Source organism: Halichoeres trimaculatus, unplaced genomic scaffold (assembly GCF_033239565.1).
Source record: "Halichoeres trimaculatus isolate MK-OKI-2021-1 unplaced genomic scaffold, fHalTri1.1 fHalTri1_scaffold_4, whole genome shotgun sequence".
Classification (NCBI taxonomy): domain Eukaryota; kingdom Metazoa; phylum Chordata; class Actinopteri; order Labriformes; family Labridae; genus Halichoeres; species Halichoeres trimaculatus.
The window spans coordinates 23,563,303-23,581,667 of record NW_027437182.1 but is presented as its reverse complement, the minus strand read 5'-3'; the positions used below and the strand labels follow the sequence as shown (position 1 = coordinate 23,581,667).

Sequence of the window (18,365 nt, the reverse complement as noted above, 5' to 3'; positions counted from 1 at the left end):
GACAATAATCAAAAGCAGTGATTTTTAAAGTTTGAGGCATGCCTCCCCTGTGGGACGCAAAAGAGTTCCAGGGGAAGCACGCTAAAAGGCACAAAAACAGCACAACAACAACAAAAAAAAAAAAAAGGAAAATGTTTGATCTCAGCTGTAAGTGCATAAAGTATAGAGTGTGCTTGTCTCTCTGTGTGCAGACATGTGCCTCATTCATCTGCGTATTTCAAGACTTTCTCTTATGTATCTGGCATCTGTAGACCCACTTAAAAGGATTTTTTAAATACCACACTCAAACTCAACAAGGATTTGAAGAGTTTTATTCGTTCATCTTTTATCCACTTTTTATGGCAAACATTCTCCGTATTAAAGGTTGCTGCTTATAACATTCACCATATAGTGCAAGTGATGACCTGGGTAGCTTGAAGGTGCAGTAAGTTGGGTAAATAGCATTTATTGTTGCGCTATCTCCTTTTTCAGCCTTAGCATCTACTCTTAGCCAAGCAGTACATGCTTGTCTTGTACTAAGCTAAGATGGAGCTAGGATGCTACTGATGAATTTAAAGTGCAAATATTTAAGAGCCAGTGCAATATTAACTACTCGGCCTGCTAAGCTCTGATGACGAGGTTGCAAGGTCTGGGTAATGACTAAAATGACTCACGTTGTGCCAAAGGATCGCTAACCACAAACGAGACCCGGTCCGGATACAGGCTACTAAACTCAGTACAATCAAAGCTTACAAGGCTTCTTGGAGTTTCTGCACACAGTCAGGCTTTTCCTCCTGTCTAACCCAGTAATGACTGTTTTCACCCAGGAACTGGGAATCTGGCTCAGTCTCGAGCCAAATAATGATCTACAAACATGTAAACAAGAAGACTCATGGCAGACTCTCTGATTCAATGTGTGCATGAGCGAAGATGGAGCTTCTGTTTAACTTTGCTGTTTTTCAGTGGCAGATGTGCTAACATACTTACTTTGTAAGATGATTGACTGAGTGGAGACGATTGGAAAATCACCCTAATAAAGATGTCACCCTTAATTTTACACAGCCCTTCTCTCTGGCAAATGAGAACATCTTGTCTGTGAGCGTTTCTCTTTTGAAGTGATGAATGGAGACTTGCTGCTAGGCGACAGCTGTTGCAGTCAAATCTAAAATTGCTCTCAGTCTTTCCATTTTAAATCACCCTTGTAGCATTAATTGGGATTCTGTTACTGCTCTTTGTGCTTTTTAAACTACCAGTAGGGTTTTTTGTCTTTCCAGCATCGTCTGCTGAATCATCTTTGCTCTTGCGGAAACAGTAGACCCCATACAGGCGAAATTTTTTATCAGGGAAGCCCAGGTGTCGGACACCTGGCTGGGCCCCTCCGCAGCGAGAGCGAGGGTTGACAATGGGATAACGGATACTGCCATCCTCAAGCCAGCCGGCTTCACAGCGGTCCAGAAGCTGGAACTTCCATGCAGCATACAGCTGCCCCACTTTTGCCACCGTCGAGCCATCGCGGACACAGGCTTTCACCGACTCTGCATAGTTCACCTTCTTAAAGCGTTTGAGGAAGTAGACTTTACCTGGGGGAATGCAAGGTAGAGAAGAGAATATTTGTTGAGAGAACATGTGAAAGGATGAAGGAGAGCAGCATGAGTTCAGGCAGACTAAAGGAGAAATGGAAGAGGGAGGGAGCCCCAAAGAGATAGAGTCCCGAGGGTAGATATTCATAGTTTTCCTGGCATCTCTGTTTGGTTGTTTTCAGAAAATACAGCACTCAAACAACAATCTTGGCAACTGACAGAAATCCAAAGGCTATATTCAGTCACTGGATGGCACTTGAAATGGGTTTCAAACAGTTTGGCTTTCATCATCTCAACTCTTGGGAGTTATTTCCCTCAGCATTATTAAAGTAATTCCTCTCACATTGTGGCAGCAAAGTTTCAACTGTACTGAATCATGAAGCAGCTTCTCAGAAGAAAGAAGCAGAAGTTAAAAAAAATCTAACCAAGAATAATGAGGTTGGTGGGTTTTTGTCTCATGAAATTCATGTGGGTAGCCTCAGCTTTGCTCTTGGCATAGCTATTGATTTTATTCTTGTTTATGCGACTGCTGGCTATTAGAGGGGCAGAATATTGTTTCATATTTCCCCAGAGGACACTCAGTAAATCCCTTCCAGCTGGACTGAGAAACTGTAACGGTCAGGACCACAGCTGAAACCTCCTGCCCACAACAGACTGTCCACAATAATTAACACACAGGGGAAGCCATGGGCAATCGCCTCTAACATGCAACTTTTTACTCACTGGGGTAGAGCACTCTTTAAGACCAAGTATTCTTTGTTTGTTTGTTAGAAATTATTGAAATTGGAATATAAAGCGGTGAATGTTTTTTCACACTTCAGAGAGTAACACTAAGTTGTGTTTTCAGACCTTATCTATCAAAATTCCACAATGACCAACCATGTTTTTATAAAGGAGAGCTTCAAAGCATTAGCTATTGTAAGTAAAAATTTGTCACATCAGTGCCTTTGGACTTTTGGTAGTCAAACTATATCTGCATATTTCTTCATGTTGGAAATATGGGAAAAACTGATTATATTGTGTGGGCTTCCCCAAAATGTGACACTAACCTCTAATTTGATGGAATCAAGAGTAAACAAGAAGACTGTTTGAGAGGAAAATGAGTGAGGAGGTCAAATTGTCTGATAAAATGCGAAAACTTTTGTCTTTCACTTGGTATGAGTTATCTACGGTGGCCAGTAGGTGTCAGACGATTTCCAAACATGACTGCATAAATGCAAACAAAACAAATGCAAGAGCCATAACACAACATAGGTAAAGAGCAGGGGGCGGGCTAGCAATCGGGAAATTCGGGACTCTTCCCGAATGGCTGGTCTTTTCCAGACCCTAACCGGCTGGTGGTTGGAGCGTATTTCTTAAATCGGTGACGATAGGGGCAAACTGGTCATCTTGAATACCAGAACAGCCGATGCTGTGGGGGGTGGGCTGTTTTTCAGTCCCAGTCCGCCACTGGTAAGGAGGACAGTTATCCAAAAGGACAAAGAAAAGTTGAGAAAGTAAATTATTTTTTTCTTTTTCAACTTCATTAAAATCTTGTAGTGTACAGAGCATGGAGGTGCAACCACAACACAAAACTTTGTGCCACAGTCAAAAAATCCTCTAAACTAACCCCTCACAGCCAAGAGCATAAGGCGTGTAACAGAAAATAACACTCAATGGATAAATTAGTGTTTTTTTTAAATGCAGTGGGTATCTTATAAACAAAAACAAGTGAGACAGAAAGACTTTGATCACTTATTTTTCCCTCCAACAGCTGTTTCTTTTCCCTTAAGACCAAATATGATGCACAAACTTATCTTGCTCTTAACTTTTCCATGTTTATGTCAGCTTGTGAACCTGTGGGTGTCGGGCAGTGGCTCTATGGGAATGTGATGTAAATCAAAGACTTTGGATATGAAAGGCTGTGCTTGGCACCCGCTTGGACTGTGTGGCTCTAACAGGGCAGCATTGCACAGCCTGATCTAAATCCAACGGCCTTAGGCCTGTGAGATCACAGCCAGAGATCAGAGACATGGTCCAAAAATCCCTTGGCACAGCTATTGTTATATCTGCTCTTTCTCTACAGCGATACAACATTCCCCTCCACCTATGTCTTTTATTCCTCCAATCATTAACAACAGATGCTGGATAGCTGCTTAGATGTTGGTGTATAGGGCCTTCAAAGTTTTTGCAAACATGCATATAAGTACATACAACAACAACTGCCAGCCTACATCCCTGTGTCTCTCTGTCTGGGTCTATGTTTCTGTCACTTTCTCACCATTGAGCTTAGAAGTAAAGCAGAAAGCATCGTAATGCTCATCCTCCAAGTGCCTATAGCCATAGTTGCGAACACCAGCAGGGGTGTCTTTGCGACCGCACTGTTCTCTGGGGTGAGCGATGGGGTACTGGACTGAGCCGTCCTCGAGCCATCCAGCATTACACCAGTCTAGTCCTTCCAGCCAGGCCTGTGGAAGAGTAGATAATGCAGACCAGAGTCAGACTCAGGGATTTAACATATTATGAGGAGCAGAAAGACTTTGGTTTATCTTCTTTGACATAACTCCATTAACTCTAGGCTTTAATGTATGAGGCTTTTTAAAAAAAGAAGGGTGGATCTGCAGCAAAGTTTCTGCTCTGGTAATATGCACATTTTAATTCCAGTCTTACTGCTGCTCTAAAACAGTTTATGACTATAGGCAGTTTATTGTTACAGCTCAAAGAGTGGCTATAAATTGAAAAGCTGCAGAAGGAAGTCATAATTCTACTTTTAATATTAGCTCTGCGGCACCAAGGCTGTGTTATCAAATAATATTTTAGTCACAGTTCATCCGTCAGACTGTCGATTTCTCGGTACAACTGTTTGTTTCTTTGTCTCACTCTTTCTGTGTGGACATCACACTTGTGTAGACATAATGTAAATGGACTTACTGTTGTATTTTTCTGATCCTTTGTCCGTTTAACCCTTTACTGTCTGAATTAGTTCACAATTAAAGAAATAATATGTTTTTGCATTCTTACAGATGCTAAAATGAGTGGAAATTACACATTTGAATGTAGAACGTACAATAGGTGTAAACGAGTTATATGATACATATAGATATAATCATTTTGCCCACCAACCAATATTTATTTATTTATTTATTTATTTATTTATTTATTTATTGATTTATTTATTGATTTATTGATTTATATATTTATGTTATAGATAAAAATCAACACAAAGGAAAAAAAAAGATCCCCAAAACTGAATGAAAAGCAGCAGAAAGAAGGAAAACTCTTATTGAGAAAAAAAACTCTTATTGTAATTATTTACATAATGCAAAAAAATGCATTTCATGTGATCCTTGGTATGTGTAGAAAATCACTAGATGCAAGTGGGATACAAAGGTCATCTTACACCTGACAGGGTATGTCACAACAGCAGGCATCAAGGGGTTAATGCTCTAAAAGTAAAAGTCATTTTTCACAGAGGCATCAACAGAGCTGTTGTGTGACATGTTTGGTCTTATTAAAAGAAGTAGATGCAGATTTTTAAAAACCCACCTTGTCACTTTCATAAATATGGTGGGTGGTAAAAGTGTCAGACGATTTGCAAAAGCAACAACACAACAAAAGTACAGCCACAATGGAAGTTATGAGAACAGTTATCCTAATGGACACAGAAAAGTTGTGGAGGTAAGTAAACTTTTTTTTTTTATTACCTTCAGCTATGATTAATATAGCTATAATGTTAACGTTATGGCATGATTGATTTATAAAGCTTTATATATGATGACACTACTTGTAAATAAAAAAATAAGTACTGTGAAGGATATCACAAGGTGACACCTTGAAGCTATATTCATCATGGCCAAAGTTAAACAAGAAAACAATCATTTACTTACTTTTATAACTTTTCTGTGCCCGTTGGGAAGACTAACCTCTATAAATGTAACTATGTGGCTGTTCTTCCATTGTGTTGTGGCATTTGTAAATCGTCCGACACCCATCAGCCCCCGTGTGTGAAGTTGTGGTCAACAGAAAAACTGCTGCTGCAACTCAACAAATGGAAATCCCAATCAACTAAACTTCCATCCATCTCTTTTTCTGTCTTTTCCTCTGTGTTACTTGTAAACAAGGAGGTTGGGTGTCCACCAAGTTTTGTAATGCCACTGCAACCACATGCTTGTTTATGGTAGAGATCTCTGTAAATAATGTCTCGCAGAATATGGTCTAGATCTATTCAGAGAGTGAGTGTGTGCTACATTAATACAGTATGTTAAATAATGTTTTGAAGAGGTGGTTTATGTATTTCCCTTGATGTGTCACTGAGTTGTGCTCTCATCTCTCTTGATATGCCTCACACACACCTGTTGTTCAAGCCACAGTAGAGCCATTTACTTACTTTGTGCAGCTGAGAGTGAGAAGCCAGAATGGCATCCTGCTTCTTGCAGGCGTCCTCTGCCTGATGGTAGTTGAGCTTATAGCGCCCCTCTCGGGGGTAGTAGGGAAACACCACTCCTACACATAACAGATACAGAGTGAATTTTGAGTGTGGGTGTTTCTAATAGATATCACAACACCCAATGAGCATACAAATGTCACAGCTTCCAACAAAATCTCTTTTGGCATTTCTAATTCCTGACCTTCTAAATCCAGATTGACGAACCCTGTGTCGTCTTCCATGTCATTAGTGACTTCACATTCGTAGCGTCCATAGTCCTCCAGCGTGACATTTTGGATGATCACTGAAGCGTCACCTGGTCCAGCCTGCTCCAAAAACACACGGCCTTTGTACGATCCAAACACACGCTGCTGCCTGGAAAGATTTGACAGAAGATTTTTTTTTTTTTTGCCCTTTTAAACCTTTTTTTTATGAGCCGGATGAAGAAATGCTCTGAATGTGGTGTGCTTTATTTTACAACCTTCTCAAAAGAGGAATGTATTTTTTTATAAAAGGAGAAATCATTTGAGAGATTTCTGACAACTATACTACACTGTAAATGTGTGCAGAGGCAAACTTGTCATATACAGCAAGAAAAAAAAGTGGAATCAATCAATCATGTGGACATTTGTTGGATTGGATCCTATTACAGAGATTAATGGTGTGATAAAAAATGTAGACAGTAATGTATTGATTTAAAAATGCGGACTGAGAGTTTACCTCCCAAGAGCCACAAAGACATCCTCAAACTGCAGAGCATCTGTCACTTTGGTCCACTTAATGCGGATGCGAGCAGGATCTGTGTTCTCAGGCTCATGGTGGAATCTGCAGGGCAGAGTGATGGAGCCTCCACGATGTGTCACCACTTTGCCAGGAGCTGTCTGCACAATGACCGCGCCACTGTCATCCTCTGTGAAGAAGGGAGAAAAAGAAGACAAAAGGCTGGGTTTCCATAATACTTCATCTGAGAGTGAAAATGATCTGTTTTCTCTGATGTTGCTTTATTTTCGCCTTCCATTAAAAAAATCATTTTGCCTTTCAGTGAAATCATACTTTTGTTTTGTCCACAAGTCTAATAAATGCAAAGTTAGCTCAATTCAGCTTCACAATATTTTCAAGAATGATTCATTACAACTACTAAATGGGCAGTTAAGTCCATGCAATGCTTTTTGCAAAAGCCCCATAGCGTCAAAACAGTATAATAAATTATTTGCTGGTGCAGTCACATCAGGGTCCCAACAACCAACAAATCACTATAAAAGACCTCTTTCTGGTTTGTCAAGGTTGAGAAAATTGGCAGTTTACTGTCTCTGTCACCACGCCCTGTTGTCACCCATCCTGAATCCAGCCTCGCTCCTTCTCCAGAGACCAATTCACTGAAACCTTCCAGGGCTAATGCTAACCACAGGCTTCTTCCTCCAAACAGGCAACGACAACAATGTCATTCCTGGCAGATGTGTCTGTGTGTGTGTGTGTGTATGTGTGTGTGTGTGTGTGTGTGTGTGTGTGTGTGTGTAATGCAACCAAATCTACATGCACAAATCATGTGTTCAATTTTAAAAACATGTAATGAGCATCTGCACAACATCCTGCAATGCTGTGACCAGATAAATGCACCCACAATTATCCATGCCAGCAAGCTATTAGTCCTGTCACTATTTCTGTGCTCTGCCAAGTTGTTCACCACCAGAGGAAAAATTACAGGCAACAAGAGGTGTTTTATAACAACTCACTCCCACATGCTCCTTTTCTTAAATTGAAATTCTCAAAAAGTATTAATAAAGTTTGTGGTCTGCTCTATTCCATCTCAATAGTTAGTTACAGTGGGGAAAATAAGTATTGAACGCGCCAACTTTATTCTCATTACGTTTATTTCCAAAGATGCAACTCAAACCAAATTTCTACCAGACATTGGTTTTAACTCAAATACTCCACACATAAAAAGAAATCACAACGTTCAGGTCCATAAATAATGATTATGTAGAATTAAGTGCCATAACACAGGAAAAAAGTATTGAACAAACTAACTGAGACTCATCTAATACTTAGTGGAGAAGCCTTTGTTTGTAATGACAGCTTCCAGACGCTTCTTGTATGCTTCTAATCGCCCACACTGCTCAGGTGTGATTTTGGCCCATTCCTCTGCACAGATTGTCTTTAATTTAATATTCTTTGGCAACCTCTGGTAAACCCTTTTCTTTAGTTCTTTCCACAAATGTTCAATTGGATTTAAGTCAGGTGATTGACTTGGCCATTCTAACAGATTAATTTTGTTTTTTTCAAACCAATTGAGAGTCAACTTTGCTGTGTGCTTTGGATCGTTGTCCTGCTGGAAAGTCCAGCCACGTCTCATCTTCATCATCCTGGTGGATGGCAGCAGATACATATCAAGAATTTCCCCATACATGGCTCCATTCATTGCTCCGTCAATTATATGAAGGTTTGCCGATACCATGAGATGAGAAACAACCCCATGCCATGATGCTTCTAACTCCAAACTTCACTGTTGATATAGTGTTTTTTGGGTGATGTGTAGTGCCATTTCTCCTCCAAATATGGTATGTAGTCTGACAGCCGAAAAAGTTCAATTTTGGTCTCATCTGACCAGACAACATTCTCCCAGTATTCTACAGGCTTGTCAAGATGCTGTTTAACAAACGTTAAACCAGCTTCAACATGATTTTTTTTGAGGAATGGAGTCTTGCGGGCTGAGCGTCCATAGAGGCCATGGCGGTGGAGTGCATTGCCTATTGTTTTCTCTGTAACAATTGTACCTGCTGCCTTCAAGTCTTTTTGGAGCACTTTCAGGGTGGTCCTTGGCTCGTTGAGTACTCTTCTGACTATCTCTCTGACTCCCTGGTCAGAAATCTTGCAAGGAGCTCCTGTGCGTGGCCTGTTGATGGTAAGGCGGTGCTTCTTCCACTTGTGCTGACTGGAATATTCAGGTGCTTTGATATAAGTCTGTAACCAGTTCCATTCTGATGCTGAGCGACAATCAGGTTGTGAATGTCTTCAGAGAGCTCTTTGCCTTTACCCATCATGAGGTGTGTCGTATTGTAAATACATAAAAGCTTGGTGAAAAAACGACCTTAAATTCCACATAATCATTATTTATGGACATGAATTTCATGATTTATTTTTATGTGTGGATTATTGAGTTAATACCAATGTCTGGTAGAAATTTTGTTTGAATGAGATTTGAATTGAAATAAAATAAACATAATTAGAAAAAAGTTGACGCGTTCAATACTTATTTTGTAGATTTCTGTAGATGCAGGTCATCTGTGTAAATATGTCAGTTTAAAAGCAGCAAACTGCTCCTAATTTATGGGAACAAGTTTTTAAATGACAGGGGACAGTCAAGTAACTTAAGCAAATATTTAGAAATCTTTGCATCAGATTAAGAAATCTTGACTTAATATTTAGAAACTTTAGCAAATTTTCAGAAATCTTTGCAAAAGATTTATAAATCCTTGATAAATATTTAGTCTTGGCTAAATATTTAGAATGAAACTAAATGTTTAGAAATGTAGCTAAATATTTTGAATGAGGACATTCATCTATAACATTTATAAATAACATTCAACATTTAGATGTAACATTCAACATTTAGATATAATATTTGACAAATATATTTCACAAATATTTTTCTAAATCTGCTAAAAAAAAAAGGGGTGTTTTAGAGTTAAATGTGGAGAAATGCTGTTGTTATTTGCAGTGTTTGCAACTTTACAATCAGCACCCCATAGTGACCAAGCAAATTTAAGATGGACTGAGTGTGATCAACTGTCTGGTGCTCTGAGAAATTAAGAGTCAGCATTCTTTTTGGAAATCATGGAGCCACCATCCTCTGCTCTTACTCTTCTTGTTATCCATGCACAGTTCAAAAGCCAGAACCCCTGATTGTAAGGGGATGCATATATGCCGATTTGGGAGAGCATTGTTCTTTTCATACGACACATACAGGTTTTGGAGCAACATATGCTGCCATCCATAGAATGCTTTTTCCAGGAAAGACCCAACGTATTACAGCAGGAAGATGTCAAATTGACCTGCTGACTTGTCACCCACTGAAACATTTTGCACATCGTGGCATAAAACAATAGGACAAAGGAGCCCCCAAACTATTGAGCAGCTGAAATCCAATATGAGGGAAAACATTTCACTTTCAACCTTAACATCTGATAAGCTGTCTTTGGTTATCAAACTATCAAAATGTGTTTTTATCTTCATACTCATTTCAAACAGCACTTAAAAACATGCAAATTCTTAAGACCGTTTTCAAAAAACTTGGTGAGAGTTTTCATGTGACTTTTAAAAAAAAAAAAAAAAAAAGTTAAAAACTTGAGCACTTCCTTTCCTACTTGGTGATTGCCTTGGCTCAGTAAGCCCTGGATGAGATTTAATGCAATCTCCTTGGTTTCAAATGTGTCATCTCCTTAACCCTCCTTAAAAAATCTCCAAGCACACGCTGTCACAGCTATGCAGATCATTTCAGAATGAAGGGCTCCAGTCTGTGCTGCTTTGAGCTGTCAGAAACAGGAAAGTAGAAAATGTTCTCACCGAGCACATGCACCACCTTCCTCCTTCCCTTCTCAACGTCTGCAGGCAGGGAAGTCACGGAAAGGGCAAAAATCAGGGTGGATACCACAAAGAATGGCTTCCTAAAGGCCGAGGGCTGCAGGAAGGGATACAACAGAGGATCGAGGTTATTACAGGTTTACTGCAAATTGGATGACCAGACTGTAACCTCAGGAGGAGCACAATTAAGAGCAAAAAATACAACAGTGTGACCTCTTCATTGTCTTGGTATTAACACAAGGAGAAACAAACAAAAACTTTATTTCAGTTACACTTCAGAATTAAAAAATACACATCAATTATAATGCAACTCATGCTATTCCTACAAAATCTTACCCCTGTAATTTGCAACAGGTCATGCTAAAACCCCACCAAAGAGTCCATACCCAGGGTGTTAGTTAATTTAACAGGACGTAATGCAGCAGATAACTAATTGCTCCAACTTGGGAAAAAAAAGCAACAAGAAAATAAGGTTAGCTGCCTTGGCTGTGCTTGTGCTTGGTTTAAGAATTTTTGCACAGTCACAACTTTCCATACTAAGTGCCAGCTCTGGAGCTCAGAGTCACAGTGTGAAAAGAAGAGATAGTCCTCACAGGATACTCAAGACTTAAGCTTATTTTGCACTTTTTTATCTCCACTGCCAAATGTGTGCCGAAGGAAAAGAAAAATTTGGAAAGTTTGGGGGGTGAAATGATGGCTCGATGGACAAAAATAAACTGAGATAGAAGATTAAATTTCTGAAGAATAGCACAAATTATGTCCACTGTGTTTCCTTTACCAAATTTATTAACATGTAAGGCAGAAGGGATCGGGATTCACTTTGTTTTTTTTTATCTTAGTATGTTAACATTTTCATTTAAAGGATCACCATGCTATAAAACAAAGCCCTCAAGTCACTGTGGTTACTCCGGTTACAGACTTTCTTATCTCTATGTGTAATCTGGTTTATTCTAAATGATGAATGAGGGGCTGATCAGAACACTGCATTTGCACTTTTGTGTGTATTTCCAGCCAGCATGTGACATCACCCGTGGTGCTGACGTAATCCAAGATGGATTACAGAGAGGCTAGCCCTCTTAGAAATGCAATTACGTGCTCAGATACATAGGTTAGCTTCTCTATGGGTGCATTAAATATCAGCATTACAACAAAGAAGGGAGTGTCAAGTATGTTTCAGCTGTATGTGATGCTAGAGGTCTGCAACCAGACATGAGCCCCTCCTCTCACACACAGTAACATGACTGCTGCAGTACATGTCTTCTAAACAGGCCTCGGTGAAGCAGTCACATAAGCAGCCACTTTTCATGCACATTATGAACTAAAAACAGCCCTGCTGCATCATTTCTCTCAAGGTGAGTCCAATGAGCATCCCCTGCAGTTGCCATGCAGCACAGGGAGCTGCAGAGCACAGTCGTAATAATGGAGCACAGAAGTGAACTTACCATGGCTTTAACAACCAGGATTAAAGCCTGGATGAATCAGATGTGTCGCTGTGTGCCGTTTAACTTCTCAGCCAGGCTAAATGTCTCTCTGCAGCAGCAGCAGCAGCAGCACTCGCCTCTCTCCCTCCCTCCCTGCCTTCAGTCCCATCGCTGATCTCTCGCACTGCAGGGGAACCACCGGTGTTTGTGGGACCTGCAGTCCTCAGATGACGCAGCACACATAAGATTGTGCAGATGGTGTGGAGACGTCAGTCACTGCAATGGTTTTAATGGATGAAATGTTTGAATATGTGTCTCTGTGCATCACTTGGGGGTTTCCATGAAATGATAAACAATACAAGCAGGAAGCAAATGAATCAGGTAAGTGAGTATTTGAGATTTCAGGTATCACAAAGAAACTTCCAATTTCATCATCCCACCACTTTGCTTACTTCTATGAATACATGTTCAATCTTAAACTAAACTCCATTATCCAGCAGTTTCAGTTATGAGGTCATGGATGATGTTGATATGTTGCTGTACGCTCCCTTACATGAGTCATTTCTTTCCATTTCTGATCTTTGATGCACATTTTTCTCTGCTCACTGAAAACATAAACAAACACGGGTTAATATCTTATCATAAATTAATTCAAGTCACATACAACAATACTGCAGCTATACCACCAGACAGCTATCCAGATATGATTACACTGCAAATGAGCGGAATATTCACTGGTTTCATTATCCCAATTGGATTTGAGACTTGAGACTAAGCAGTTGTGATTTTGTGTCCGACATGGATCACAGATTTATGATTAAGAAAGGGCTTTGCTTGTGCATCCCATATATTGAATTTTGTGGCTGTTGAGTCTCTCCAAAGACAGTCTGTGTATTATTTCCTCTTTTACATGAACTGACAGAGCTCAGAGGCAGCACAGGTCTTGAGATGATGGCAGGGATCAATGAAAGGAGGAAGGAGGGATGGTGACATTATTCTACACACCGTGCTGCTGAGGCTCAAGTTGGCCAGCAGTGTCTTGTTGAACAAGGAGAGGGACTTGTCAACTGCAGTGCAGCTGCCGGAGTTACTGCAGTCCAGTGAAGCATCACTGAGCGAGCAGGAATCAGAGTTTTAAAGAATCTGCTCAGGTTGTCCCTGGAGCACTACAGACCTATCAGCATGACAGACAGCACCAAGAAAAATAAAGTCCACAGTAAGGAAATGTGGTGATGGAGTGAGAAACGCAAGCTTAACAACATTAACACTGACAGCTTCCAGGCTTTAGCCAGCAGCTGCTTGCTGTTATGGGATATTGGGTGTATTTGTTGAGGGAACATCAGCCCAGTACTGGCTTCACTCCACTGGCTGCCTGTGACTTTTAGAGTTGATTCTAAAAATCTTATATATTTTTTTAAATGTTTAAATGTCTTGCCCGTCTCACCTCTCTGAGCTTCTTTACCCCTACTCGCCCTCTCTGTCCCTAAGGTCGGCTGACCAGCAGCTCCTGCAGGTGCCGGGGTCCAGGAAGAAGCACGGAGAGGACAGGGCCTTCTCTAATGTTGCATCTTTATTGTGGAACCGTCTTCCCCTGCACATCAGAGAGGCCCCCTCACTGTCCACTTTTAAAAAGCATCTTAAAACCCATTTTTATTCTTTGGCTTTTAACCTCAGCAAGACTTAGTTTCTTTGACCAACCTTATTCCCTTTTATTTTCTTTTATTTGCTTTTAATTGTTTATAGTATGTTTTCTTTTATGTGTCTGTTCTTTCTAATCTGTTCTTTTCATTTTATTTCTAACTATCTGTACAGCACTTTGTTTACAGCTGTGGTTGTTTTTAAAAGTGCTTTACAAATAAAGTTTCTATGGTAGTTGGTATGGTATCTAAAATGATCAAAAAATATTAGAATATGGAATTCAATGAAAAGGAATCGCTCCAGTTCAGGTGGAGGTGATCCTATAATGGCTTGAGAAATACACTTCAGGCAACATTCTTTGGGCACTGGTTTACAGATGGTTTTTCAAAGATTACCTGCTACCTTTGGACAGAGTTTATCTTTTCAAATGAAATGCATACCAAGGAGCCAGGGATGTCAGTAGGGATTCATTGGAGCTGGAATTGAAAAATTTTAAGCCCATTTTGCCAGATTAGGAATAAAAACTATTCATTGTTGTGCACTGGTGCATGACAGAGTCCACTGCAGAGGCGTTTTGGTCCTCAGTTTCTCCCTTGAGATGCATGGATGAGCAGAAGCAGCTTTGCTGGCTAAAGGTTAATAAAGCAGGTGGTTCTCTGCTGATGTTTGCACCTGTGTAGCCAAAAAAAAGCTCAAAACACTGTTAACACTATTACACTGATCATTGAAAGCAACACCTTCATCACAACAGACAATCAAGTCATGTGACTAACCAGCAAAAATTCATGCACACACTTCATCTGGCACTCATTGCTGGACTCACAATCAAGGGGATTTAACAAGGTGAGAAGAAAAATAAATTTATTATGAGCTATGCATCTTCTAACCAATTTTAAACTCATAGAATTACAAAGACAGGCCTTCAAATTGTGATCACAAGCTACAACCTCGAGTAAGGAGGATCAAGAAATCCAGCTCCTATGGTCAAAAGGGGCCCCAAAAGCAGAGTGGTCCCTTTAGAAATGAAATAAGCAAACAACAATAATAAAGGGGTAATCTGTTATAAAAGCAAAGTAGAGAAAAAAAATGATTCACATAAGTTTCTGGATTTTCTGTTTTAAGATTCTTAAATTGTAAATTTTTCATTCGAAAATATATTTTATTTATTTATTTATTTTTATTAATTTTATTTATTTATTTATTTTTATTTGATTGTTTATTTTCAAAATTCCTACCCTAAAATTCCTATTCTTTTAGGTAAATGTTTTTCTGTCTGGAAATGTGATGTCAGATCCCCTAAATGAATCCTAAAATCTGACTCACGTGATGACCATGTATGGCTCCTGATATAGTCTGTAGACATCATCATCATTCAACTTTTTCACATGGTCTGGTGTCTAAGGAAGCAAATTAAGAGTCGCAAAAAATGAGAAATGTCAAAGAACTGCAACTTGAATTGAATCAGTACCTCAAAAAACTGTGAAGGAAAGGAATCGGGGGCAAAAGCCTATCATCACAGCCCTCCTACATACTTCCAGATCCTTAAATTGTCCCACAAAAGTTTATCATGTATGATAGTTTATGCTCTTAAAACATTACTTCAGAAGACTTTTCATCATCAATCAGAACCTCTTCCATCTCTACAGTTTGAGTGTTGAGCTGTATTCTTCAAAGTCTCCTTGGCTTTTTTAGCTTCAAATGCACAGCCAAGCACACGTCTGCAGCAAAGCTCCCCAGTGACTGCCACCATGGGATTATGGAGCTGTTTGCTGCAACCACATTTGGTTTAAAGCCCCTGTCACACACACACACACACACACACACACACACACACACACACACACACACACACACACACACACACACACACGCACACACACACACAGACGCACAGAATGCACCGTTAGCATGTGGAATCAGGGCTGATAACACACTTCAGCTTTAAAAAAGCTACTGAGGGAAAGTGATTCAAGGAGTTTGCCCCCTGTTTTATGCCTGGTGACCTATTGCAGAGTACATGTGATAAAGATTTATGGGCGGTCTGTTTTTTTCTCTGATTTAGAGACGGAGGGGAAAGTAATGCTATTGATACTACTGTCCGATTCAATTCTTTTAAGATAACCCCTTTATCTCTGAACAGAAAACAGCGTGCTTATTCACAGGACTGAATTGAATCCAAGAAAGGTTTGGCAGATGATTTAAGTTCTTGCTGTATCATTTGACAGTCGTTCTGAAAGCCCTCGCAATGCTGACAACGCTCTTCACTCTAATTAAATGAAAGGCAACCTCTTGCCCACTGCCTGCTGGTCATTTAGTTGTGTTTGTTTGTGCAAAAAAAAACTTCATTTGATGTCTCTGTGAGAGAAAAAATGCTGGGAGTAGAAACAGACTATTCAGTTGGCCGCCCCCACAGAGCAAGCATACAGCAGCTTCGCCTAGCAGTTAAAGCACAAAGAGAGGAGTGATGAAATGCTCACAATTTGGGCACTGAGGATCAGACAGAATGCAGGATGGCATGTTTTGTTTTTTAACTTTAAGCCCACAAAGGAAAGATGTCTTTGTACGACTGAGATAGGAGGCTGGCAGCAGACAGCGGCTGTGTGCGTGTTCATCAGAGTTAGAGAATGACAAGGGCTGCTGTTTAAGTATATATTACCCTCTGCATAACATGTCCCTTGCCACATCCTTGCCACTCAGCTCTGAGTTGAGATCAACTGCAGCCTTGGATGGTGTCAAAGCAGAATACTTTGGGCTTATCAAGTTCACTCCATGCCTTCAATTATTTTGCTCAAAACCTTGAGTTTAGGAAACTGCCAGACACTTTTCTGTTAAGTACAATGCACAGACGATACTCTGGCTCTGTCATAACAGACAGAAAAAGATAATGAATGACTACCTGTCTGTATACTTTGTGAGGTTTGTTCTGTAATATTCAGCTCTGTCTACCAAAATGTAAAACCAAAGAATCTGAACATGGTGCTTTTTCTTTTTACACGGAGCACAAGTATGAGAATGTGTTTTTTTAGAAAGATGTGCACACACTGTCTCCAAGTGTAAAACAATCATGAGTCAAAAGCAACTTTGAGGTTTTGAATATTTATTATGAAACAACTGTTGTACCTGCAAAGACTGAGTACCCTCTGATTTGTACAGGGACTGGTTGTGATGTGATCTTCAAACAGAATAAAGAGCTCTAATCCTGAAAACAAAAAGCCTTTTTTTTGCTTTTAGTGAAGCCTGCTCATATTACCAGTTCTGCTTCCTATGTAATTATGTTGACTGACACTGTGAGTGCTGCTAATATCTGGATATTCACCACAGAGACATTTTACTTAAGGCAGTATACTAAAATTTCTAAGCTTTAACTGTTTGATATTCCGAGTACATTTATGCGCGGTCTGATGATCAACTCCTGACTTCTTTGCACAGTAATGCTTCATCTTCATCCACGGGGTTGTTGACAAAAGGATGTCAGTGAAAAAGGTCTGTAGCACGCACTGTGCCTGATGAACTACTGACCCTGTTTTTTTTTTAATGATTTTTTTAAAGGGGCCATATCATGCTTGTTTCTCCTTTTCACTATGCCAGATTAGGATGCCTGTAAAGCATTTCTGCCCTCAGTACAAGTCATTTAGTTCCTTCATCGCCCCCACAATAGCGTTCTCAATATCCTCATTTTGGGCCATTCTGAAGATCTCGTTTCGAGAATGACCTCCAGTTACCTCGCAACGTCACAGCCCTTTGTGCTCTGATTGGTCAGTTCTATCAGAGGGGCGGAGGGGGTAGAGCCGGGGGGCGGTTTTTGCAGCATGGCAGTATTTACAAGATCGCCACATTGAATGGAGCAGACCGAGCGAGTTTGCTGTTTGCCAAAACTTCATTGTAAGGCATTGATAGCAGTAATAAAATGGCAGAATGTAGGATACGTCCTTTTGTGTCGGACCCCGAGTCAGACCCGGATGGTTCTGCAGCTCAGGGGGAAGAAAATCCACCTCGACACAGATCATCTCAGGACGCTTTAGTGTGGTGAGTCAACCCGGTACTGTAACATGTATAGTTAATACGTGGAAATAGTGGCAGACTTCACCAGTAAACTATTTCTATAACGGGGCTCCATCCTGCTCCTTCACTTTTCTCTGTCTGTTTTATCCATCATGCTGAAAGTGTAGTCTAAAGATCGCCTCCACTGTCAGTTCGTCACTTTGTTATTACCGCAGCATTATTGTGGTCCAGGTTCACAATGCATGTCAGAACAAGCATGCAAATATCATAGTCTCACAAGTATTACGACGTCTGCTAAAACTACAGTGTTTTAACTGCTAATTCACCATGTAAAGCTGAGCTGCTCAGCAGACTAGAGTCCCTGCATCCAGCACTCAGTCAGTCGGCTCTTGGTGGGTGTATCTCTCGGTGGCGGTTGTGTGACTAACTGACTTCACAGAGGAGGAGCTGCTTTATCAGATTACTCCAATAAAAAGAGAGGATCATCGTGTCGTCACGAAGGTCGAAATCTCGCGGCCAAATGGCAATGACCTATTTTCAGAGGCATAAAATCTCGTTCTAGGATATCAGAAAAAATACAATATCTCATTTTTTGAAAATTCAGGGGGTGAAAGGTCTTGTTTTCAAATTTATTATATTATATGTAAGTATTAAATCAGGGATCAGCATGATATGTCCCCTTTAATGACAGAGGGCTAAACAAATCTACGTCAAAGCTCGCTGCTAACTGAGCGAATGAGGAAATGAAATGGCGTGTGG

The 18,365-nt window shown here is 40.2% G+C and overlaps 1 protein-coding gene across 1 annotated transcript; it reads right to left on the bottom strand.

Annotated features, from left to right (window-relative positions):
- Nucleotides 1-287: 287 nt before the first annotated feature.
- On the bottom strand, nucleotides 288-12,179 carry hapln4 (hyaluronan and proteoglycan link protein 4). Its single transcript, XM_074669191.1, has 7 exons — nucleotides 11,988-12,179; nucleotides 10,528-10,642; nucleotides 6,685-6,874; nucleotides 6,167-6,339; nucleotides 5,926-6,041; nucleotides 3,820-4,006; nucleotides 288-1,559 (listed from the first exon to the last, which is right to left on the bottom strand). The coding sequence occupies exons 1-7, from the start codon at nucleotides 11,988-11,990 to the stop codon at nucleotides 1,168-1,170; spliced, it is 1,176 nt and encodes a 391-aa protein (XP_074525292.1). The 5' UTR covers nucleotides 11,991-12,179; the 3' UTR covers nucleotides 288-1,167.
- Between the last annotated feature and the right edge of the window lie 6,186 nt (nucleotides 12,180-18,365).

What these genes read in the sequence shown, in the direction of transcription:
- hapln4 (XM_074669191.1), bottom strand. An exon ending in CGTCAATCTGGATTTAGAAG is followed by an intron (nt 6,042 to 6,166) that starts GTCAGGAATTAG and finishes TGTTATGTGTAG; the next exon opens with GAGTGGTGTTTCCCTACTAC. An exon ending in CTTTACTTCTAAGCTCAATG is followed by an intron (nt 1,560 to 3,819) that starts GTGAGAAAGTGA and finishes GCATTCCCCCAG; the next exon opens with GTAAAGTCTACTTCCTCAAA.